General features: G+C 37.7%; 5 protein-coding genes across 5 annotated transcripts; 1 reads left to right on the top strand and 4 right to left on the bottom strand.

Moving 5' to 3' along the window:
- Window positions 1–690: 690 nt before the first annotated feature.
- On the bottom strand, window positions 691–2,147 carry LOC113275698 (zinc finger protein CONSTANS-LIKE 2-like). Its single transcript, XM_026525243.1, has 2 exons — window positions 1,271–2,147; window positions 691–1,170 (listed from the first exon to the last, which is right to left on the bottom strand). Exons 1-2 carry the CDS (start codon window positions 2,015–2,017, stop codon window positions 808–810), a joined length of 1,110 nt encoding a protein of 369 aa, XP_026381028.1. The 5' UTR covers window positions 2,018–2,147; the 3' UTR covers window positions 691–807.
- Window positions 2,148–3,587: 1,440 nt separating this feature from the next.
- LOC113275697 (serine/threonine-protein kinase 16-like) lies at window positions 3,588–6,600 on the bottom strand. The gene is made up of 6 exons (XM_026525241.1): window positions 6,264–6,600; window positions 6,025–6,167; window positions 5,203–5,346; window positions 4,853–5,038; window positions 4,255–4,379; window positions 3,588–4,153 (listed from the first exon to the last, which is right to left on the bottom strand). The coding sequence occupies exons 1-6, from the start codon at window positions 6,469–6,471 to the stop codon at window positions 3,931–3,933; spliced, it is 1,029 nt and encodes a 342-aa protein (XP_026381026.1). The 5' UTR covers window positions 6,472–6,600; the 3' UTR covers window positions 3,588–3,930.
- A 456-nt stretch (window positions 6,601–7,056) lies between these two features.
- LOC113275696 (agmatine deiminase-like) lies at window positions 7,057–11,034 on the bottom strand. The gene is made up of 10 exons (XM_026525240.1): window positions 10,920–11,034; window positions 10,449–10,562; window positions 10,263–10,352; window positions 10,055–10,139; window positions 9,904–9,959; window positions 9,706–9,784; window positions 9,277–9,411; window positions 8,046–8,278; window positions 7,763–7,921; window positions 7,057–7,380 (listed from the first exon to the last, which is right to left on the bottom strand). Exons 1-10 carry the CDS (start codon window positions 11,004–11,006, stop codon window positions 7,276–7,278), a joined length of 1,143 nt encoding a protein of 380 aa, XP_026381025.1. The 5' UTR covers window positions 11,007–11,034; the 3' UTR covers window positions 7,057–7,275.
- A 1,099-nt stretch (window positions 11,035–12,133) lies between these two features.
- Window positions 12,134–13,154, top strand: LOC113272604 (putative fasciclin-like arabinogalactan protein 20). Its single transcript, XM_026522417.1, has 2 exons — window positions 12,134–12,280; window positions 12,396–13,154. Exons 1-2 carry the CDS (start codon window positions 12,134–12,136, stop codon window positions 13,152–13,154), a joined length of 906 nt encoding a protein of 301 aa, XP_026378202.1.
- Window positions 13,155–14,430: 1,276 nt separating this feature from the next.
- On the bottom strand, window positions 14,431–20,395 carry LOC113273940 (receptor-like cytoplasmic kinase 185; the record flags this gene model as incomplete). The annotated part of the gene is made up of 4 exons (XM_026523504.1): window positions 14,431–14,649; window positions 14,731–14,992; window positions 19,806–19,932; window positions 20,059–20,395. Coding segments are annotated over 4 exons (945 nt in total), but the record flags the coding sequence as incomplete, so codon positions are not given.
- Window positions 20,396–26,161: the final 5,766 nt, after the last annotated feature.

Genomic DNA, 26,161 nt, shown 5'->3' with positions numbered 1-26,161 from the left:
TTCTCACAGACGAATATCCCTACTGAGATCTATCATCTTATCACAAGGTATGATTCTTGCTCAAGAAAAAGCAATGAAGCTAGCCAATGGTAGTTCAGAAATAGATGAATAAAGCAAGAAAAAGCGCAATAAATGAGCAAGATCAGTAAGAACCCAACTGAAAAGCTTTAAAAGTACGACACCGATAATGATCAATCACGGTCAGTTAAAGAAGGAATTAGATGAGGTCTCAAGAACCATTCCTTCCCTTTCATTTCCATTCCATGTATGCTGAACTTTTTCTTTATTTCTGACTCATGTTTCTCCCACCATAAAGCTTTACAAAAGTGCAATGAACTTGTAGAAAAGTTTAAAGCTCGCAATTGTGAACTTTCTTCTTTTCTTTCTAGTTCCATTATGCTAGGAATCTCTGCAAGTTGCTCGCAGTTTGACATGGATGGGGATTTAGCACACACCCTTAAGTCCTTATGATGGTGCACCACATAGGGTAATAGGGCGTCAGGTCACCATGCGTGAGCAACAAGCGTGCAAGGGGCGAGCACTCTTAACATTTTCGGAATCAAAACAAGCGGTGTTTCAGAAGATAAGGAAGCAAATACATTTCTGTAAAACTAAACCTTCAAATTCATTGATAATACTACTGAGTATTTACAGAAGAGGAAGAAAATGATCAGCAATTACAAATTACAATGCGTAAATTCTCAATTTATACTTGATGGCTTAGAAAAACAAAAACAACAAAAAATAAAAGAGACATAAAAGATTAGTACAATTGTTACCAAGTGTATATATACTATAAGCTCAAATTTAAAATGACGGTACGACGCCGTATCCATTTTCTGACATAACACTAGAAGAAAACATTTGATCCACTTCAAATTCTGCATCTGTTCTTTTTGCAAAACGGCCTTTAATCCGAGGCCTAGTCTCTGCATAAGCTTTTCTTGAAGCATATCTAATTGTCTTCTCAAATTTTCTTGTTTTCCTTTTCTCTCTATATCTTAGTACTCTGGCTTCCCTATCACTGGAACTGAATTGGGTTGGCATCTGAACTGGTGGGTTTGCAAAGAGATCAATTGTTCCTTTCGAAGAACAACCGTTCGAATTTGACACTTCGTTTAAGTTGATACTGTCTGGCGCAATGCTGGTATCCATTGATGACATTGAAACCTGACAAATAGAACACAAAGAACCTTGTTAGTTTGTTGAAAGATGATTTAAGGAAGTTCTAATACCAAATTTTAAAGAGAAATGACTAAAATGAACTTACACTCTGGCTAATTGAAGTATTGCTGTAGTTGAATCCAGATTTGGAAGCTTCAAAATCCATCTCTATCTGAAAATTCTGTTGTAAATGCTGTGGCAGCTCTTGTTCTTGTTGCTTTACTGTGACACACTGAACTGGAACAACACTGTCATTTACATAATACTGAGAAGTCTCAGTACATGAATTATACTCATCAAGATCCAAATACTCTTCGACTTCGTTTCCAAATACAAACCCATTGTTGTTATTGTTACTTTGATTCTTACTCTTTACAGGGTTAAGTAACAGCCAAGAGCTTGTTTCATCTTCTTGGTCTTCGTCCTCCTCCGTCTTTTGAGCCAAGAACACATCGTCGACATGAATTTTAGGTCCGTAACGCCTACTCCGGTGGGTGGCAGAAGGTCCATCAAGGATCCCAGTTATGGGCAAAATAGGAACTCGTTGATGTCGACGAGCAAGAGCATTAGCAGAGTGAATTTTTGCATCACAATTGACACAAAGTGCTGCTGCATCAGCCTTACAGCTGAAAGACGCCGGTGCACATTCACAAGCTTCACATACCAGCACTCTCTCATGCATCCACGCACTGGAATTGACAGCATGAATACATGTATCACAGCCAATACATAAGTAGGCCAAATCAGCTTGGCAGTAAACAGTGCAGGCAGCGGCACGGCAAGAATCGCATACACGTGTCCATCCGCCGGCTCCCACTGCCTCCTTTAGCATTTTTGAACCTTCTGACATCATATCTTCTTCTTCTCAAATTCTCCCTCTCTAGAATTTTATTTGCTCTTGCTCTTTTCTCTGTTGTTTGAGTTGGAAGGGGGGAATTCAATAACTGTAAGTAGGCAATGGTGGTTGAAATAGGGAGAATCCAACTAGTAACACGTGGCGTTATTCTCTTGGGTAAGAATTGCTTGGACCAATATCATGTGGTTGGTTGTGTTTTAAGGGTGGGTCTTTGGTTTGAGTGGAGAGGTGTTTTTTTTTTTTTTTTTTTTGTGTGTGTAGGGTCTAAAATAATTTCATAGCTTTGGCTTTTGGAATCATTCAATTTCTAATACAAGGAGGAGATAAAAAGTGAGGGTTATAAATTGCATTGAGATTGAACTTAGATAATAATGGCTCTCATTTATCAATCTTTCTTTTGCTCTCTTTCAACTTGTTTTGCTATAAAGAGCTCTCACTTTATTACTGTTTTTTTTCAGTTTTTTCTCCTCAAGCTCATGTGAATGTGATGTATTTACACTTTCTTATCCTCCCTTTATATTTTCAACTCCCAATGGTAGGAGATAGGTTCTTGTTAGTGAAACTGTTGAGTTGGCAAATAAAAGGGGTCATACTAAATAAACCATGAAGAAAACATAAAAGAAAAAGAAAACGTGATATTCTTGTGGACGAAAAGATTACTGGTAGGATAGTCTTGGCTTTGCCGCGTTGGATCTTAAAACAGGTCGGTATTTAGTTTTTATTATCCAACAAAACATAATTGTCAAAGTTGTCTTTTGTCAGGGACGAGAAAGGTCTTTCACTGGCACAATACTGTCAAGAGGTACTTCAACAAAACCTAGGACCAAAGATGTCTTTGATTAGCTGAAAATTTGATTGATTCAATAATGGCCAATGATGTTCATTCGATTTTCTTAGATTTCATTCCATTGACCTGCCAATAAGGGCATAGATGGAACTTATACTGAGCCACCTTTATAAAAACCACGTCAGAGTATCCTTCACCACATAATAGTTGGAGGCAATTGACGGCGACACTTATCTGCTTGTGTGGCTTCAAGAAAAACCCCAAAACAATATGCCCTCCTGGAAGACATAATAATAATAACTGTAATCCTGTTGTCAACTCCACTGAAAGTTGGGACAATAAGCAGTAGATTTCCAAAAAGCAGCAAATTATGGGGGAAAAATGCAACTTAAAAGAAATTGTATAAGATCAATCAAGGTGATCTCTAGAGGGCGTTGTGCATTCTGTCTAGAAATTACCGGACGGTAAAAACGATTGCTTATTGTGCATCTCGTGGTCAATGTCCATGAGGGTTCTATGATCAAGAAAATCAAGCTTTCTCATGCTTCAAAAAAAAAAAAAAAAAAATCAAATTAAGCATAATAAGTGGTAATTGGCTCTCATGCTTTCTCAATTTTATAGTTGGGAGGGAATTGGCTGTGACACTTAACGGCTTATGTGGCTTCAAGAAGAACCCCAAAACAGGCTTCCTGAAAGGTGAGGGAATTAGCAATTAGCAGTATAAAAGAAATTTCCAACTGAGAATAGGCAATTAGCAGTGAATTTCAAAAAAGTTGCAAATTAGGGGCAAAAGAAATTTCATAAGATCAATCAAGATGATCTCTAGCGGGTAGTTCATAGTACAAAACAACCCACAGGAGTACGAAATCGAATTTGGAAAAGAGCCGGAGAAACAAGCTCACATTTGCTATTTAGTACAATAAATAATAACAAAAAGGTTTTAACTTTAGACAACATAAATAAGAAACGGTAAGCCAAAAGTACAAAAAGAAAAAGAAGGATGAGAACTCAATAACTTACACTACCAATTCACCGTTTTTTTGACATCTATAGGGTTGTACTTTCACCTGTAAATTTTTGCAACTCGACCTTTACTATGAGGAAATGCTCGTAATTTTGAAATTTAAGTTGAATACTTTGTGATCAGCTTGTCAACATGAATAATGATGTCATCGATGCGAGGACGGAGTGTGGGTGGCTGGAGCATCCATTTAATGAATTGATGAAGTGGTTCCGGGTATGCAGATTTGGGCTCGACTGGCCACTTTATTTGTGCATTTTCAATTGCGAACTGTAAGTTACCTTCAGCTTCCTCGAGCACATACTCAAATGGAGATTGCCCATACCTGTAAGTGAAAGATAACCAGAACCAAACATATAATGAGAATTGTGAAGTGCGATGAAAGTGAATTCTAATGAAGTCTAGGGAAAATGGTCTAGTCCTTACATTATGGCATATAAAGTACACCCAAGAGACCAAATATCTGTTCTCTCGTCAATACTCGAACGGCTTGTGCAATCCCACAACTCAGGAGCTCGGAAAAGTTCAGGACAGTGCTGGGCTGCCCATTCCTACATACAAAACCATCAAGAAATCGAACAACTGTTAGACTGTGAACAGCTGATACTAGGTTCAAGTAATCTGAAGGTTCAACAGTCATCCCATTGATGCATTTCTGAGGTGTGCATACAGAAGTTTGGATTACTTTCTGTAACTTGAAATGACCAACAGCTAGTATAAAAAAACAGGTCAACTCCACCAATGTTCGGATCTTCATATATTTGAATGCAGGTATACGACCTTATGAATTACTACACGAGCTATATCACTGTTCGATTTTGTATCCTCCAATTAGGAAAGGAAATGCCTACATTATATTTTTATTACCTAGAAGCTAGAAGTTTAAATAATACCAGTTAATTGCCTATCTCTAAGAAATGTTCTACAAACAGATTGCAACAGAAATAAATGAGGATATCTCAGATGATATACAAAGAATGAGTAGAAATATGCATATAAGTAAGAAAAAGCAAAGTGCAAACACCTGCAATTTCAGTGCCTCGGATTGAGATTGAATTTCCTTTCTTGCAGGCCTAGCACTTTCAAAGTCCATCAATATGGCAAGTGGTGATTGCCCCTTTTTGTTTGTGAGAAGAACATTTCCTGGTTTGATGGCATTATGTGCATAGGGAGGGTCAAGACTGTGCATGTACTTCAGTCCTGCACATAACTGTAGCATAAAATGTTAAATGTTTCGTGTTTTTTTATCAATAGGTAGTATCGATTGGGTCAGTTAAAACTAAACTTTTGCTACAAAAATCAGTCTGCAAAACTCTCGATAACTTTCATGCAGGAAAATGGGCATGGGTTTAGTAATTAGGATGATTCAATCACCTGCCGGAATATCTGGAGAACTTCCTTCGTAGAAAATCGTTCATTCTTTATTTTCATAGCTTTCGCATGATCCACCACGGTTCCCTCCAAATGAGCTGGAAATAGCAAGTATGCTTCGTTATTCCAGGTTTTATCTGTTGCGACCTACACAAGCAATAGGAAAACAAATCTTCACTAAGAGCCAGCAAGAGCCAATTCTATTGATCAATGTAACAACAGACATTTACAGGTAACACATTAGTAGTATTAACCTAGGCTATCGAGATCTATGACATGCTCCTTCTTAGTTCCATTATAACATACAATACCAGTTACAAACTGCAAAGGGCAAGCGAGAGTAAAAGTCCAAAGATATTTATATATTTTGTTAATTTTACGACAAAATAAGATCCGTCCTTCAAAGGAACGAATTTCATATACTCTCCTTTTGAATGAACATGACCATCAAGAAAACCCCAGAATAGGCTTCATTCAAATATCTGAGTTGAAAACACCAGAATAATTTGGAAAAAAAGTCAACTAGCAGTACAAAATCTGGAACAAGAAGTAGCATAGTACCCTAGATTCTTAGAGCGCAAAGAAGCAAAATGAAAATGTGAGACATATAGAGTGTTGGTATAAATCGTAAACCAAAATTAACTACATTGTAAAATGCAGGGAAAAGCTTGCCTAGCCACGTAACATAAACAAACGCAAGTAATATTGCATTTCATGTGAGCTAGAAAATTGATGTCTTTCTCAGTCGTGGATTCATAAATCTCCCCAAACTGATCATTACCTATGTACTACAATTACATGAGAATTAGATCTTAAAAATGTTACCTTGACAGAAATGATAGCATGATCGAGAAGAGGAAGAAGATTGGGATGACTAAACAAAGAAGAAACACGAATTTCTTCTCTCACAGTCTCTAATTGTTCTTCATTCTCAATTAAAACTTTCTTAATTGAATAACTTCCATCAGCTGAACCAACAACAAACCACAAACAAAGTTAATTAATCAATCAAATCAGAAAAAAACAAAACCAATGAATTGAAAGAAAGAGAATTAGGTTCAGACCTGAAACATGAGAAGGGTCTTTAATTTTCTTGCTCAAACCACCACCGACAGCTGATTCATTACGGATCTCTTTAACTAAATAAAGAGAATCAGAACCACCTTCACCGATTTGTTTAACGATTCTAAAACGATTTTCATTGATCCATATATCTCCACCTCCATTCACTGCATCATACAAATTATTCAACCCAGATATTGAGCACCCCATTTCTCTTCCTCTTTTTCTCTCTGAAGTCTACACAATAAAATAGATCTTCAGTTTCTCTACTCCGACAGCAGATCTCCCTAATATCGTTAGTTGTTGACAAAAAAAATTAACCCCTCGTGCTACCCCAAATTTTACTCTGTCTTAAAACTCCAACCCGAAATTTATTAGACGAGTACTTTTCGGAATATTCAGATGTTTCCGCCCCAACTTATTTGCCATTAGTTTGCAGTACTGTGTGACTGTGAAGTTAAGCAAGTTGGGTGGAAATATCTGGACTACCACAGTGTGTCATTGTGTTGTACGTTGCTGAGCAGACACCTGACTTACAAGGATATGTGCTCTTTGGGAGCTCTTTAACTTCCATTAGAATCAACACAAAAATAAATTTTCTTTGAGTATGAAATGAGGAAGAGCATTGACCTTCTTCCATGATCAGTGGATCTCATCAACAAAAAGATTACTAGTAAGAAGCTTAGGAATTGGTAGATTCTTCATTCTTAAGCAGTAAGCACAGACTGTTGCTGTTATTCTTTATTAGACCTTCTTTTTGTACTTCTGTATTTCTTGGAGTTTTAAAAGAGAAACTTAAAACATAAACATCTTCTTCCCCTTCTTTTTATTAAGAAATAAAAGTTTTAACTTGTTTAAACCCATTACAAGTTAACAATTACAGATGTGACATTTACAGGTCACAGTGGGGATGTAAGCTTTATTGGCTTATACCCTACCTGTTACATTGAGACCAACTTAGAGGTTAAGAAGAAAAAGAGAAAAAGCAACAGTGTATGATACCACGGGTATAACTCATGTGTTAATTATACTGCTAGAGGGGGCTGGCTGTTGCTGTGTTATGCAGTGTATGTTCCCACCCGCCAAAACAATCTCCCTGGCATCTTTAATCATCACTACCTGAATATGTAAAAGCATTTGGTAAGATCGGTTTACTGAAACAAATTTTCCAGAAAACAGCTCAACATCTTAGAACAAACAAAGCTGTTCCTCGTGTTTGTCATACACTGCTATTAGGTTTCATTGCAAAAGGCATTTTCCTACATCAAGCATGTTTCTGGGATATAAACATTAAAAATTAGCTATCGTTGGACTTTCTGGCAGGCGAGCCTACAATTTCAGAGTGGTCTGACATGCCTAACAAACACGAGTGGTTTGGATCTCTGCCCTTGGATTGTAGGGGGGATGCATTGAGCATTCTATATCTCAACATGTAATTTGCTGCTGCCACAAAATCCGAAAGTGAACATTTTTCAAACTGTTTCACAGATAAAACTCTCACCTTGTGATCTGGAAAGGCCGATGAAAGGACATGAAATGCTTCTTTATCCCAATTTTCATCCCCAAATTCTGGGGCTATGATCCCTCCATTTCCTATATAGAAATTTACATATGATGCAGCAAGTCTAGTACCAGGAGGTCTAGGTTTAGCATCACCATCCTGTAGTCCAAAACACAATCACCGTGTATATATAACACAAGCTTATGGGTGCTTTTCCAACCAATAATTCCATTCTGGATCAGACAACAGAAAGACAAAATATCCGAGCATGCCTTGTGCTAACCTGAATAACTCCAGCTGATTCCTCTTCAGCCATATAAAGTGGCCCAGGAACATGGATTTTGATTATTTCTAATTTTCTACCACAAGCATCTGTAGAGCTGGAGGGAATGGAGAAGGCCTCAATTGAACGCTCGTACTGGGGGTCTAATTTGTCATTAGTCCAGGACAACATAACGACACCAGGTTTCACAAAGCAGCACATATTGTCGATATGGCCATTGGTATCATCATCACCTACACCACCATGTATGCAAACTTTAAGATGGCAGAAGCATGACATTTTTAAAACAAAATGATATGTACTTTTGTGCATATTTTTGTGCATGTTGATGACCTACATAGAAATAACCAAATTGCCCTCAAGAGATATGAAGTAAAAAAGCTCATATTCAGTATTCATTTGATGCGTTTGAAGTATTAAGAGCGGCCAAAATCCATGTTTAGAGCATGTATGAAGCATGACATCAGGATATACCAAAGAGAACAAATTAGGGGTCTTGTAGCAGTTACAGGGATTTCTGTACTATGTCTCCAAAATGAAGCTTACCAGCACCTAAAATTACTCGACGCCAAATAACTATTAGTTTTAAATCAAGTGAAGTATTTGTAATAGTCCTGTCCCAACTTGCTAGCTGAAAACATAATTGCAATACGCCAAAACCATCTAAAAAAGAGTATGTTTATGTAAAATGGATATCAAAGGTTCCTAAGCAAGCAAAAAAAGCCTAAAAATGCTTTACATCGATTATGCCTTGAATCAATCAAACGAACTTGGAAAGTAAATTATACATCAGTCAGAAAATTTTTTACATGTAAAGATGTAGTCAAACTGTAACGATGACATCAGGATATACCAAAGAGAACAGATTAGGGGTCTTGTAGCAGTTACAAGGATTTCTGTACTACGACCCCAAAATGAAGCTTACCAGCACCTCAAATTACTCGACACCAAATAACTATTAGTTCTAAATCAAGTGAAGTATCTGTAATAGTTCTTTTCTAACTTCCAAGCTGAAAACATAATTGCAATACGCCAATACCATCTAAAAAAGATTATGTTTATGTAAAATGGATATCAAAGGTCCCCTAAGCAAGCTAAAAAATGCCAAAAAAATGCTTTACATCGACTATGCCTTGAATCAATCAAACGAACTTGGAAAGTAAATTATAGATCAGTTAGAAAGCTTTTTACATGTAAAGATGTAGTCAAACTGTAACGATGAGGACAGTACCATATAATCCACGAGGTAACCAAATGAACTTTCTGACTCCAAGGTAACTTTTAAGTTCATCCTCTATTTGGTCTTTAATCAGATGCGGATTGCGATTCGGATTTAAAAGGCACTCTTCAGTTGTAAGGCAAGTCCCTGTGAAACAAACGTGAGAAAAGCTCAAAACCCTACAATAATATAAAAGTTAAAAACGACCAAGTTCGTTTTTTTCCTTAAGGTAATAAGGAGTTTTGGCTAATTTTAAGTTAATGTTGAAGGATATGCAAACTCTAGAATATGCAACCGCAACAATCTGACGAGAAATTTGATAAGATATGGATGAAATTTGAGCATTGATATGAAAAAGATATATATTTTTGCATTTGATAAGATAGACATGTTTTGAACAATGAATGCAATTAACTTCTCATGAACTTATGGTAAAGTTACCTTCTCCATCTACATGAATGCTTCCACCTTCAAGAATGAGGGTATGGGGGAATCTCGGGACCTTCTCAATTTCCAAAATCTAAACATCAAACATAAGACTAAGATTAAATTCAGGAATTTGTTGCCAAAATGAGCAGGAGTAAAAGCACCAGATACACCAAGCAGCAAATTCAAGTTGCACACAGCTGCTCCACCTACCTTTTTTGCCACAAGAGAGTCATGACTCCAGTCCTTGTAGCAACCATCATCAACACCTTGAAGTCCCAAAAACAATGATAAAGGATATAACTAACCAGAAAATGCAAATCAGCTTCTTTAAAAATGAAACAAAAAATATCTAAAGACGTACCACCCCAACTGTTAAAAGTCCAATCAATTCCGGCAACCTTGGGTGCTTTATCTTCCGCACTTAGTGCTTTGTTAAGAACAACAAACTATTCCGAAGTAAAAAGAAAGAAAAAAACATGTCAGTTGATTTAATCTACATACTAACCTAAAATTAAACAAAAGAAACATTGGAAGTATTACAAGAATAAGGAAAAAAATGATGCACTCACAGTTGGACCAGTATCACAGAACCATGAATCATTCAAACTCATCTCCACCACTCTGATATGATTTGGGATCTGAGTACGTGCATTTTCCCACTAGAGCACACCAAGTTAAAGTTTGAAAAGCAAAAAATGAGAATAAGAACGGCATAATTGATGAAAACGGACATGATAACCCTCACTTCTACCAACCTGAGCAGCAGTTGCACAAACAGTGACAGGCACAAACTTTGAGAGTGCAGTAGCCACATCTGCAAACACTCTTTGAGCAGGAACAGCATTATCTCGCCAGTTATCAGGACGTTCCTATAATCCAAACAAATAGAGTGTGAATAAGAATTTGAACAAATGGACCATGATTTGTAAATTGGTTAACATAAAGAAATCGATTTCTTAATAAGCTAAGAAACCCAATAATAATCCATTTTTTACAGAACATACCTAGGCACCAACACTAAGGATACAAAAACAAGTCACTGAAATCAATCACTAATAGAATTTGCCAGAATCCCTAAATAGCAGAAGAAGAACAACAAACGTCAAGACTAAGCTAGGTAAAATTTTCCTTTTTTTTAACTTGAATATCATACAATAATTAAAACCAAATAAAAAAACAATTACAAGGAAAAAAATATAAAATAATCAACAGAAGATAAAACTTACAGGCCAACCAATCCAACATTGAGAATGAGGTTCCCATTCTGCAGGCATTCTGTAACCAAGTAAACCTGGTTTCCCTTCCATTTCCATCCTTCACCAATCAAACCTAGAATTCCCACTTTCTTCTATTTCAAAGTAAAAAAAACACACTAACTCCACTCAGTCAGTCTCTCACTACAAAGTATATCTGTACACTATAAGAGCAACTGCAATGGACGAGTAAACCCAAATTTTCAGTCGAGTCGGCTGGCATAGTGGAACGGACCATCGATCAAAATTTGATCAAAGAGTAAAATCTGGACCAAATTTGGTCTGCGATCAAGACAAAATCCAAATATAGTCGGGCGTTGATATAATCTCCGCTACACATCGGGCGTTGATATAATCTCCGCCATTCATCGGACGTTGATATAATGTCCGCTACATAAGGGGCGTTGATATAATGTACGCCTGAAACGGGGCGTTGATATAATGTACGCCCGATGGGGCGTTGGTAAAGACAACGCGCGAAATGGGGCGTTCATATACTTAACGCCCCACTTTCACAATTAATAAAACTTGCATGGGGCGGGCTTTATACCTCCGCCCCATTTTTTTTTTTTTTTTTTTCTGAAGCGTATACTATACCAACGCCCAACTCGCGTGTTATCTTTACCAACGCCCCATTCGGGCGTTATCTTTACCAACGCCTGATCCCAGGCGTAATGTTTATCAACGCGCGACCAAATATACTCTTTTCCCACTACGCCACATGACGGACTAAACCCAAATTTGGTCTTTTTTTTTATTCTTTGGTCTTTGGTTATACTCGCACCACTGTGGACGCTCTAATAACACTAACCTATAGATACCAACTCCGTTACAAATGACCGGAAAGAAAACCTCTTCCACCGGTAATCCGGGTCAAATAAACTGAACGGGCCCTGTTCCGGGTTTCAAGTGCTACACCCATATCCAGGGTTATATCCGTCATTTAGATTATAATCTTAACAACTTTTAGTAACAGAAGTAACAGAAAAGTTGCACTGCAATGAAACAACCATTTGGCGCCACGTGTTTTCCCGCCAAAATTCTGTTTCATCACATCAATCTCCGTACTACTACCACTAGATATTTATCTAGTTGTCTCTCTCTTTCTCTAATATTCTCATTCTCTTGAAATCAAGAAACAGAGAAAAACTCAAGAAATTCCAGTTTCTTCTTCTTCTTCTTCAGTAATGGCGTATTTTTTGTTAACCCTAGCACTACTAATCTCATTGATTCAAGTAGCAGAACCAGCAGTAATTCAATCAGAACTAGTAACAAAAGCGATCAGAATTCTTTCGGATTCAGGCTACGAATCCATGTCATTAACACTTGACCTCGTTAGTCGTTTCTCAAACTTCGGCATTTCCATCATCATCATCAGCACTTACTATCTTTGCTCCTTCTGATACTGCGTTTGTCAATTCAGGACAACCTAGTTTGAATCTTTTCCAGTATCATATCTCACCATTGAAATACTCAATTCAAACCCTAAAATCACTTCCTTATGGTACTAGAATTCCTACTTTGTTCCCAAATCAGAGTTTGGTGGTTTCTAGTTTTGAGAATGGAGGCAAAATTTCAGTAAACGGTGTTAGAATCAATGAATCTGCTATTATAGATTATGGATCTTTGTCGATTTTCGCTACTGATGGTTTCTTTGATCCATTTTATCAAACTACTCATGGATGTCGGTTCTATCCTGACGATGATTATTCTGAATTTGATACTGAAATTGCTAATGCTTCAAAGTTTCTGTTATCAAGAGGTTATTTTATAATGTCTTCGACTCTTGATCTTCAATTACGCGGATTAGTGAAAGAAACTACAGATCTGACGATCTTTGCTGTTGCTGATTCAGTTTTGACGCCGTATTACATGAATTTGAGTCTTGGATCTGTATTTCATCGTCATTTTCTCCCTTGTAAACTTACTGAGAATGATCTTTGGGGTCTTGAAGACGGAACGACTTTACGGACACTGGATAAAGATTTTCCAATCCAAGTTTCGAAATCTGGAGATCTACTGTTATTGAATGATGTTCCTATTGAAGTTTTTGTTTCAAATATGTACTTGAGTTATTCGATAGTTGTTCATGGTCTTGATCAGATAGTTACTTCACTGGATGAACAACGCCAAATTGGAGAGGCTCTCTCAATTGGAGATGATGATCGCAATATTGATTACGACGAGTTTTGGGGAGTTAAAGATTGAAGTAGTTGGTGATTCTGATGCAACGTCTTTGAAGTTCTGGTTTTCTTTTACCAATTTCATTGCCTTCATCTCAGAGACAAGATCTCGTCATGTTCAAATCACTTCTCGTTGAACTTGGTCGGGATTAATATTGTAAGTATCTTGTTGCAGTACAATCAGAAATAAGAGTAGTTGTTCTGTTGTCTTAGTAGTAGTAGTTACCTGTTCGCTTATCGTAAACCAGTCGGTGGTTCTATGTCATTCCAAGCTTTAGTGTTAACTCGTGTATGCAATTATGCAAACTAAAACGGCTTTTCCAGGAATATGATGGATGGATGGGATTTTTCAGGCCTGATGCTCAATTATCATCTTAAAAAGAATGCTTGAATGTTTTTCTTGCTTTATTATTTTACTTTATTATGTTTTTTATTGGAGATTGTTGAGATTCATATGCTGCATGATAATAGTAGTTGAGAGACACCATTTTCACTTGTGACAGAATGCATCTCTGGTTGCAACATTTATTCTTTGTGGGTATACACTTTGTTCAAAGAGGTTCCAGTTATAAGTTTAACAAAGGATCAGCATCTTTAGAATGATTCTCCTCTAGTGATAGGTGGAATTAGTATTCTCTGAGTTAATGGGCATTAAACTCTTTAAAAAAAGAAGGCTGAATGAGTTACAAAGGGTGTAATATCCCTGGCACTCTGACTCTCTGGTAGACATAATCTTGGGTACCTCTCAAATTGAGAAAATTTAGTTATGTGGGGAGCAAAAATGAACAACTGACTGGAAGCTTAGCGACAATGGCAAATTTCATATTTACATATACTTTGTTTTTTACTTCCCTCTCCATTGTTTGCTTTTAACAACATGCACCAAAAATAAAATCAACATGTTATGTCCTGTCTTTTGTTGTACTCTGCATTTGGAAACTGCATTGAATATCTTGGGCATTTTAATTTTCTGCAGCATTACTGTTTCTTGACTCCGGCTTATTTATGAACTTTGGATGGTTTGTTTATCCTGCTCGTACTTTATTGGCGTCGAATCACATAAATGTCACCCATGAAGAACATAGCTAAATGATAATTTTGTTTTTTTGTCAATGAAGTCTCAGTGTTATTTTTATTGTTGCTCTGGACAACATCTCGTCAGGTAATTATGCGTCTTGAGTCAATATCTGACTGAGATTTGAGTAAATTCTGGTTAAGTTTTCAGAACTCATTTCTTCACCTTATGCCCCACCTTCACCCAGGCTTTCTTTATTATTCTTGTTACTTGACGGCTGACTAGGTTAGTTTTGTTGAGATGGAGCTCTTCCATAAGTTGGAGAAGCTAAACGTGAAAGAGCAGCCACAACTTCCCGCATGGGAGGTCGTTTGGTAGCTACCTGTTGTACACATAAAGCTGCAAGAGCTAGAGCTCTGTTAAGGCCACTTGTAGGATAGCGGCCTTGCAGTTGTGGGTCTACCATGTGTGGGAACTTCCTAGGATCTTTCAACAATCGTGTTGCCTGTAAAGACGTAATCCAGAAGATGTTAGTGGGAGAGAGGGATAGAGAGAGAGGGAGAGAGAGAGAGATGTTAATATGTACCCAGTTAACTAGAGTATTCTCTTCAGCTGGCAGGGTAAAGTCAATCGCCTTTCGTCCGGTGATGAGTTCAAGCAAGAGAACACCAAAACTGTAGATATCAGATTTAAAAGTGAGTCGACCAGTACTAGCATACTCTGGAGCACAATAACCATAGGTTCCGACAACTCGAGTAGTAATGTGGCTGTTCTCACCAACAGGACCAAGCTTGGCTAGACCAAAATCTGAAAGCTTTGGATGATAATCTTGACCTAGAAGGATATTATGTTAACACAACACCTAGTCCGTGTATATTGTGACCCAACAATTATACACGGCTAAGCTTTCAGAGTTTGTTATTTTTAGAGTTTGTCAGTTTCATCTCTTCTTTCTCTTGGTATCATTAGGTTAGTCGATCCTCTTTCTTCCGCAATGTCCACAGCTTCATCATCTATTTCAACTGTTCTCAACTCTGGTATGTCTTCTTTACAATTATCCCAGCCTCATCACATCATAACAGTGAAGCTGGATGAAACAAACTACAACCTGTGGCGTGCTCAGTTTCTGCCCTACCTTCAAGGTCATGATCTTGAAGATCATATCACTGCTTCCACATCTTGTCCGGCTGCTCCTGTTGACGGTGCTGCTCCTACACCAGACTTTCTCTCTTGGGTTAAACAAGATAAAATCCTTGTAAGTTGGTTATTCTCTTCACTCACTCCTTCTGTTTTTAGACACGTTCATCGCCTTAACACAGCAAAAGAAATCTGGGGATACCTCGAATCATTGTATGCTTCAAAGTCAGATGCTCAAGTCCATCATCTTCACTGTGAGTTGCGTGCCCTTAAGAAAGGGTCCCAAACCATGCGATCCTATATTGATCATGCTAGGGACTTGGTTGATAGTCTTGCTGCTGCCAACACTACCGTTCCAGATAAGGAATTCCGTCATTGTCTTTTGGCTGGTTTAGATAGTTCTTATGATGCTATTGTCACTTCATTAACGACCACTATGAGCTCTCTGTCTGTGGAGGATTTCCTTACTTTTCTTTTGACTTTTGAGCTACGGGTTACTCAGCAAACTCAAGCTTCTGCCTCTCAGCCAATTGCCAATGTTGCTCAACAGTCTCGACCATATTCTCCGAAGGTTTCTTCCTCTGCTGGTTCTTCTATGTCTTCTGGGTCTTCATTCAGTTCCTCTCGTGGGCCTGGCAACAACAGAAATTTTAACAACTATCGTGGGCCTGGCGGCAATACCTCTCGTGGACTTAGACCTGTTTCCTTTGATAACTCTCGTGGGCCTCGTTCTGACTGTTTTCGTGGGCCTGTTACTTCTGATAATCTTGCTGTTGTCTGCCAGTTATGTGGGCGTTCTAACCATGCGGCCCAAGATTGCTGGAACCGTTGTGACAGGAGTTTCCGTCCATCCAGACGTCCACCACCATCCTCTGTACCACGGGCCTACGCTGCTTATGGGCCTGGTCTTCTACCATCACCTTCGTGGACACCTGACAGCGGTGCTACAGATCACATCACTAATGACTTCTCTCGTCTTCAATTTCCTACTGAATACACTGGTCCTGATCAAATTCAGATGGGTAATGGTTCCTCTATACCAATTTCTAATGTTGGTTCCTCTGTTTTGGGATCTCCCAACCGTAAGTTGCAGCTTCGTAATGTTCTCTTTACACCAAAAATCGCTCATAATCTCTTATCTGTTTCTCGTTTCACTTCTGATAACAATGTCTTATTTGAATTTCATCCAAATTTTTGTCTTGTGAAGGATCGATGTACCGGGAAGGTTCTTCTTCGCGGCATTAGGAAGGGTGGTCTCTATCAACTTGATGTTTCGTCCAAAATTCCTCAGGCTTGCATTGGAGAACGTGCCAGTTTACAGTCTTGGCATGCTAGGATGGGTCATCCGATGATGCGCACAGTTCGCAAAGTTATTTCTCAGTTTTCTCTTCCAGTTTCGAGTCAAACCATTAGTTTTTGTTCTTTTTGTCATGAGCATCGGAGTCACAAATTACCTTTTCCGTCCAGTCGAACAGTTTATTTGAATCCGTTAGATTTAATTCTCTCCGATGTATGGGGACCCTCTCATATTTTATCTAATGAAGGATATAAATATTATGTTATATTTATTGATGCATATAGTCGTTTTACTTGGATGTTTCCTATGTCTCAAAAGTCTGATGTTTTCTCCATCTTCTTTCTGTTCCAAAAGCACGTTGAAAATCTTTTTAGTCGACAAATAAAAATCTTTCAATCTGATAATGCTGCTGAATATCAGAAACTTACTCCACACCTTCAAGAACTTGGTATTTTTCATCGTTTCTCTTGTCCTCATACTTCTGAAAAAAATGGTTTAGTTGAACGTCGTCATCGTCATATTCGTGAAACTGGTCTTACTATTCTCAATATGGCCTTTGCACCATCCTCGTATTGGTATGATTCCTTTTACACTGCTTGTTATTTGATGAATCGTGTTCCTTCGACCTCTGTCAATAACTCTTCTCCCTATGAAGCTCTTTTTGGTATTCCGCCTGATTACACTTCTCTTCGTGTTTTTGGTTGTCTTTTTTATCCTCACTTGCGTCCGTATCGGTCTCATAAAATGAATGCTTTGTCTTCTCCTTGTGTCTTTATTGGCTATAGTCCTTCTCATAAAGGTTATCGGTGTCTTCATATTCCCACGGGTCGTATCTACATCAGTCGACATGTTGTTTTTGATGAGACTACCTTTCCCTTTGCATCCGCGTCATCAACCTCGCCGGCGTCGTCTTCTTCCCAGGTAAACTCTTACTTTTCTGTTTTTCCCACTTTTGTGCCGTCTTGTATACGTCCGCAGCTTTCGTCAGCACATGCTTCTCCTGATCATCCGCAATCACCGCAGCCATTTCATGTTTCCGTTCCTCGTCCAGTGCCAGCACCTGCTTCTCCCGTTCTGCCGCTGCCAGTCCCTGCCTCCACTTCTACTTCGATGCCACCACCTGTTTCAACTCAATCACTGTTGGTCCCTACTTCCGTGTCTGCCTCTGCCCCCCTTCAGCCGTCGCCCACTTCCGTGTCTGCCTCTGCCCCACTTCAGCCGTCACCCACTCCTGATACCTCTCCTTTGTCTGTCTCCGATGATACTTCCGTTTCTATCCCAATATCTTCTACTGTTCCTCACTCCATGACCACCAGGGCTAAAGATGGTATTTTTAAACCAAATTCAAGGTATGCTCTTATTTGTGACTCTTCTCTTGAACCAACATGTATTTCTCAGGCTCATAAGGATCCTCAATGGCGTCAGTCTTCTGACGATGAGGTTAATGCCTTGCTTCACAATGGTACTTGGTCTTTAGTTCCGTATCATCCTTCTATGAATGTCATTGGATGCAAGTGGGTTTTCCGGATCAAACATAATCCTGATGGTACAATTTCTCGTCGTAAGTCTCGCCTAGTTGCCAAAGGATATAATCAACAGGAAGGTATTGATTACTCTGAAACGTTTAGTCCGGTCGTTAAACCGTGTACTATCCGTATTATTCTTACATTGGCTTTGTCCTCCAACTGGCCTATTCATCAACTTGATGTCCAGAATGCTTTCTTGCATGGAGAACTTCATGAAGATGTCTACATGAAACAACCTCCAGGTTATGTTGATTCTCGTTTCCCTACGCATGTTTGCAAGTTACATCGTTCTCTTTATGGACTTAAACAGGCTCCTCGTGCATGGTATCACAGACTTAGTAATTTTTTATTACAAATTGGGCTTGTTACTTCAAAGTGTGATTCCTCCTTGTTTATTTCTAAAGGAACTCATGGTGTTCTCTACTTTTTGGTCTATGTTGATGATATCATTGTTACTGGTTCTAGTTCTTCGGGTATTGCCTCTATTCTCACTCGTTTACAGCAAGAATTTGCAATTAAAGATCTTGGTCAGTTATCTTATTTTCTTGGAATTGAGGCTATTCGTACTTCTTCGGGGTTATTTCTATCTCAACAACGGTATGCTCATGATCTTCTTATTCGAGCCAAAATGGATGGGGTAAAGCCAATTACTACTCCCCTTAGTACTTCTGGAGACATTTCTTCTGATCGTAGTACTTTATTGACAGATGCTACTGAGTATCGTAGCATTATTGGAGCTTTGCAATATTTAACGTTTACTCGTCCAGATCTTGCATTTGCTGTAAATAAAGTTTGTCAATTTATGCATGCTCCTACTGAATTTCACTGGGGATTAGTCAAGCGCATTCTTCGTTATCTTAAGCACACAAGTACGTTTGGTCTACTTCTTAAGCCTTCTCCGTCTTTAACCCTATCTTTTAGTGCGTATACTGATTCTGACTGGGCTGGTTCACTGGATGATCGTCGTTCTACAAGTGGTTATTGTGTTTATTTGGGTGGTAACATTATTTCTTGGAGTGCTCGTAAACAGAAAACAGTTTCTCGTTCTAGTACTGAAGCTGAATATCGAGGTCTTGCTATTGCTACTGCTGAAATTATGTGGATTCAGTCACTTCTCCCTGAACTTCGTGTTTCTACTCACTCACCTCCAATATTATGGTGTGACAATCTTGGTGCCACCTATCTCACATTTAATCCTATTTTTCATGCTCGGACAAAACATATAGAAATTGATTATCACTTTGTTCGTGATCAAGTGGCTTCTAAACTTCTTGATGTTCGGTTTATCTCATCTAAAGATCAAATTGCAGATATCTTCACCAAACCACTTTCTACAGATCGGTTTTCTGTGTTACGGTTCAAGCTTACGGTTCAGGATAACCCGTTACGCTTGCGGGAGGGTGTTAACACAACACCTAGTCCGTGTATATTGTAACCCAACAATTATACACGGCTAAGCTTTCAGAGTTTGTTATTTTTAGAGTTTGTTATTTTTAGAATTCCTTGTATATTAGGCAATTCTCTTTAGTTAGGAAACCTGTTTACCTTGCATCTCAAGGAACTCATGTATATATATATATGCATTACAACTTTGTGTAATTTATTAAGTTTTAAGTGAATCAATAACAAGAAGTTATGTTTAAGTCTCATCTCTTCTTTCTCTGTGTTAGTCTCATCTCCTATATTAGTTTCATCTTATTAGAAGCCTTCAAGTCCCTATGAATCACTGGAGGGTTGGCTTTATCATGCAAGTACTCTAAGCCTTTTGCTACACCAAGTGCTATCTCCATCCTTGTATTCCAGTTCAGGGCCTCGTTCGGTGAAACATCTAAAATAGATCAGAATACATAATACAGTTAAAATCTTAGTGATAGTCTAGCTCGAATGATTTTTCATCTTCTACATTCTACTGCAATATATTTTGCTACGGGATTAGTGTGTCTGTGTCTATTACCATGTAAATGATATTCCAGAGACCCCAAAGGCATGAACTCATAGACGAGGAGTAGTTCATCACCTTCAGCACAGTAACCAACCATATTAACGAGGTTAGGATGTTGATAGAGGCTTAACATCAGAACTTCCACCACAAATTCTTTGTTTCCTTGAATCCCATTCCTGTCCAGGTGTTTCACTGCAACTTCTACCTGTTCCCCGTCACTCCCGGAACAATAACCCTTGTACACACGCCCAAAACCTCCTTCACCCACAACAGACTCTTCTCTGAAGTTTTTGGTAGCAATAGCAAGCTCTTGAAATGTGAATATCTTAGCAGCGGCATTAGTCATTTTGCCGTTGCTACCGCTGCTGCAGCTCCCATCATTGTTGGGAACTGGGAGGAATATTTTACAATCAAACCACAGCATTATGTGATGATTAACAAAATAAAAATCTAAAATTACGACTCATCTAAAGAAAGAGAGGAAACGGAAATAAAAAGAAGTACCTGAACCACCATCATCCTCAATTTTGTCATACTTATTCTTCTTGTTCTGATTCTTGTTCTTGTCAGTTTCTTTGATGAGACCTTGAGTTTTGATGTCTTTACCTGATGGCAATCTCAGGAAAGGAAAACAACACCCTTGATTTTTCTTCATTTCTTTTCCTGACAGGGTAATCAATGATTTGGGAAATTGAATTATGGTCAAATGATACTACTTTAACCTAACTAACGATCAAGGAAACTATAAATACTTGGGGGTTGAATACGCGGTACCGTGTTCGCATGTTTAGGCAGAGAGAGATCCAATAAAAATTGAGAATATTTCAGAAGGATTTCAAACGCGGGTACTATCTATTTCTAATTCTTCAAACTCCTCGGAATTCTGTTGTTAGTTATTTTGGTCGTTTCTTCATTTTATGACCCACTTGTGTATAAGGCGGGTAGGTGAGCAATCCCCATTTATCCCCGTCTAATTCTGACTCAGATCACCTAAATTTAACTTGAAAAATGTGTTTTTCCTGACTCACTTTTGTCTAACTCAAAAAAAAAAAGAAAAAAGAGTTTTTTCTGACTCAGGGCTGACTTGACTGAGAGAGTATTTTTTAACGTGAACAAAAAGGATTTATAAACCGACAATTAGGAAACACCAATAAAAAAGAGAAAATTAGGTGCAGGTCCAATTTTTTTTTTCTTACCCCCAGACTCACAATTATTTCAGGGTCAGTCGCATCCATAATTGTTTAAAAATATTTAAAAAGCGCATAGTTACTCTATTACCGCTGAACGATTTCGAGCAGTTTCATTAACTCCCTGAAACGGTCACTCACCACATTTATTTCGTTTTCACCCGTTATTTTTATTTCTTCTTCTCCAGTTTCTTTTTTCCTCCATTAACTCCGTAAAGACGGATCTGCAGAGAATTTATTTTCTCAATCATTCAAAGAAATAGATCATTTAAACCGATGATTGAAGTTGATTAAACCCTAGAAATCAGTTTCAAACTCTAAAAAACCCTAGAAACTACTTACAGTTTACAAACCCTAGAATTTAGTTCATCAAAAATGGATGAAACACCAAAAAAAACACGTCTTCAGAAGTCAAAAGAGAAGAAATCAGGTAATAAAAGTAGTTTAATAGATGGTATTCTTGCATGCATTCAGTAGATTTGATTTTTTTTCTTTCGATTTTAACTTTGTTCTTGATGTTGATGACCTAAAAGACGAAGAAGAAAAAATCAAGTCGAAGAAACAGCAAAAAAAACGATGAGATTTATCATTAACTTCATCTGTTAGTGTTTGATTTTATTTTTTCCAGTTTTTTTTTTTTTTTTTTAATTTTAAGTTTTGTTGTAGTAACTGCCGATGATGAACCAGAAGCCGGTAATCCGGAAAAAAAGAAGAAATCTAAGAAGAAAAATGTTTCTGGTGAGATTTTCATCCTGAATATGTTTGCCCATAATTTCTTTTGCTTTATAACTTACTAAATCTTTGATTTTAACATCATTTTTACATGTTGATGTTGAAGATGAAAAAGGAGAAAGTGATAGTGACCAACCACTGAAGGAGATGAAAATGAAGGCAAAGCACGATGCTGTGAAGAGAAAGGAAGTCTCTGGTATGCATCTTCACTAGTTCATGTGTGGTTCATGTTTGCATAACATAACAAGTTATGCAAAATAAAATAAATGTGCACGACTTGTTATGCAGTTGCATGACAACTTATGCTTACCAAAAAACCCTGCATAACACCCTGTCAAACTTACCCATTTTTAAGTTTTACTTTTTCATTTTAATCTACTTCAGTTTTAACATCATTTTTACCTGCTAATGATGATAACCTAGGAGATGGAAAAAGGGAAACTGATGGTGACCAACAACAAAAGGAGAAGAGAACCAACGTAAAGCACGACGCTGCCAAGAAGAAAAAGAAAGTCTCTGGTATGCATTTACATTCCTTCATGTGTGTATGCAGCAAAAAAATCTAAATAACATGTTATGCAGAATAAAATAAATGTGCATGACTTGTTATGCAGATGCATGACAGGTTATGCTTACCAAAGTTACTGCATAACCTGCCATGCACGGGTAACAAAAGAGATAGAGCGGACTCAGTCACTTGCCTTCGTCAAGCAATTCCCATGCAAAACAACGGCAGGTAAAGTGAGTACAGATCCCAAAGAACGGGTAACAAAGGTGTGGGTAGATGATATTCAAAGGCTGGTGTTGGAAAAACTTGATAATAAAAGTCGTGAAGAGGAAGTTGTCTGCCTTATCTGCCTTTACATTCTAGTCGTCTTGTTCTTTTGTGGGTCAATGGAAGATAATTTGGTCGTCTCATATATTGGTTTTCTGAATAATTTGGAAACCGTGGACTCTGTATCATTCCTGATCTGATTCACGAACACCTGATGGACGTCATCAAAACCGTGAAAGAAAAGAATCGTCTTATCAGGAATTGCACTGGTTGCACTATATATTCTCTTGTGAGTTGGCTTTTTTTTTACAATCTCTATCAATAAATCAAATCTATATAATATCTTATTAGTTATTGTTTTTTGCAGCTTTGGTTGTCTGAGCACTCTAGCATAACTGAGATATCATCTGACGTCAAGGTCATTGAGACTGCTACACCAAGAGTTGCGAGGTGGGACTTTGCAGCAATGAATAAAGCAATGCTCAAGAAGCATATTACAGATTTAAAGGTACTTGTTTATGAACATTTATAAATAATTGCATAACATCTTATGCATATGCAATTGTGAATGCATGACCATTTATGCATTATTTAAAAATGACAAAGTGTTAAGAAGGGTTGTGAAATATAAGTGAATAATATGTTATGTACCTTAAAAATAATAATTGCATAACTAGTTATGCAGCTCCAATGTTTAATGCATGATTATATTTGTTATGCATTCCCTGATGAGTGTTATTAATCATATCGCAGTTTCATGAGAACTTTAGAGATGCGTACAGTCCAATGGAGTTGGAACTCTGTGAACCAAGAGAAACAAGAAACAAGAAATATATACTCATCGCAATAAATCTTGAAGAGAAAAAGGACAAGTATGAAGAAGCATTTCATGATACGTTTCAGATCATTGAACAAGAATCATGTCCTGGTAGTCCTGGAAAAAGGTTGAAGATTATTCAATAAATGTTACAAGACATTAAAAAGACTCAGGAAACAAAAAGAAAGAATGGAGAGGCATTCAATTCTGGCTGGTATGATGATATGAAGAATTTTCTCATTGCTTCAGGCATAAAAGAGGAGGTGCGAGTGGAATCATCAGGTCGCCCTAGCGTCGATGCATTATCAGCTGAGCCTAGCGTCCCAATGAGTCAAAATTTTCCAAGGAATGAGACACTTGTTGAAGTGGTATCTTCAACCGATCAAACTATACAAGAATCATTTCCAGAAGTTATTAGACTTGATATCCAAGACCAATCTGCTAGTCATTGTAGTCAAGGACTCCAGTCTTCACCTTTCAAGTTCATGTACCTGGAAAAGGCTGTTAATCTCTCCAGCGACAAAGAAACAGACACGCCAGAGTAATTGGAAACAACACCAAATCTGTTGACAACTCAAGAAAGAATTGAAGCACAGGAAAAAGAATTTTTGGCTGGTGATGGTGGTGCTGGAGGAGAAGATGGTTCTGGAGGAGAAGATGATGAACATCTTCCAGAAACTCAGAAGAAAGCAGAAGCAGTTGAAGGGCCCACATTTAATCTCCATATTTCACAAGGAGATAGTGTTGGAGGACAACAACAACAAGCTGTTGAGATGCCAGAAGAGCCAGTCGCAGAAAAGCCGCAACAACCCGCTGTTGAAATGCCAGAAGAGCAAATCGCAGAAAATCCGCAACAACCAGCTGTTGAGACGGCCGTTTGTGCAGATAAAGAGATGGTCATTGAGACAGCCAGTGATGTGGTGAGGTACCTAGCAGAGAATCCTATAACTCCAGCCACAGAAAAAGCTGCTGAAAGTAAAAATGACACGAATAAAGCCGCACAAAATCCCTCAACTCCAGCCACACAAGATGCTGAAAACAAAGAAGACTCAAATGAAGCTGTAGAGATAGGGAGAATTTCACAGACAATGGTAGAGAAAATATAAAATAAATTATGTATTTTATAAAGCATAAACTGCTTGAAGTTTTTTTTAATGTCGAATCAACTATATACTATTTATTATTTTTAATCAACTATATATAATTTATTATGTTGCTGTTTTGTTGTTTAATCAACTACTATTTACTTATTTCAAAATAAATTGGTTATATCTAACACTTTGGCTACATGAATCTTTAGGAAGAAGAACTGGGAGAAGAATTTGTACCAAGAACAGAATTTGCGAAGAGGGAACCTGTGAAGAAATACCCAACAAAAAGAAAAACCCGTGGCAGAAGAGGATGGGGACAAGGAACATAAAGGGAAAAACCAACCAGGAAGCAAGGTAAAAAGAATCAAAAAAAGGACAACATGTAATGAAAGGACAACCAATATACTACTCAAAGATTTTGACCTAGGGAAGCAGCAAAAGATAAAAGACAAGCATGGTGAGAATAAAGTTGAAGAATAAAATCTTCGTACGTCTGTTGGCAGATCGTTCAGAAAATTACCTCCGCTGGAAACAATGGAATGCTTTCAAGATTACAAAGATACAATAGAACCATCTTTGATGGAATTACTGGAGACATACCTTGAGAATGCCAACAACCTGTAAGTATAAAAATGCATACCAAATTGTGCTTCAAAAAAACCCATGCATAATAAATTATGCTTCTAAAACAATCCATGCATAACACAACCCTCTAGTTTATGGTTATGCCGCATGTCACTTGGATTCACGGAGATGTAATAAGGCATCTAATGAACAATGAATACCTAGAAGAACAAGTAATATGCTACTACAGTTTCATGTTGTTCAAGAAGCGGAAAAATGAAGAGGATGATGTGAGTATTCAACAAAAGTATGCGGAGTCTGCATTCATGAGGCCAAATGCTTGGGCAAGTCAAAAAAAAGAAAATCATTTCCCAATACTTTAACTTTTAAAAATGTTACTTTTGTTAAATAACAAGTCACCATAGCTAGGTTTTCTGCATGACAAATTATTCATCACTGCATATCCTGTTATGCCCATATTATTACTTCTGCATAACAAGTTATGCAACTAGTTTTGAACTGAAGAACAAGTAATGCAACTAAATTTAAATTGCATAACAAGTTATTCACCATTGTTTCCTACACCTGCTGTGCACCCTTTCAATTGCATCCACTAACTTTTTTTCCCTAAAATATATTTCTTTTGCAGTTCTTCGTTTGAACAAAGGACAAAGATGGCATTTCCAAATATGTTGGAGAATTCATCTTGAATCTCCCTATCCCAGTTGAGAAAATGTCCATTCCAATGAACTATATGAAAAAGGAAAACCCTGATGGTACATATTAGACATTGTTAGAGTATGAATTTTCAGAGGGTGGGTGGAACTTCTATAACAGTATTTCAAGCAATAAATCTAAATACAAGAATTAAGCTCTTATAATGGCAAATGCTTGTATGCCTTATTTGATCGAAAGATATGACAAAATGAAGCTATCACTAGATTTCGTG

Source organism: Papaver somniferum, chromosome 4 (genome assembly GCF_003573695.1).
Source record: "Papaver somniferum cultivar HN1 chromosome 4, ASM357369v1, whole genome shotgun sequence".
NCBI classification, from domain to species: Eukaryota; Viridiplantae; Streptophyta; class Magnoliopsida; order Ranunculales; family Papaveraceae; genus Papaver; species Papaver somniferum.
The sequence above is the reverse complement of the archived record's forward strand: the minus strand, read 5'-3'. Positions and strand labels throughout refer to the sequence as shown.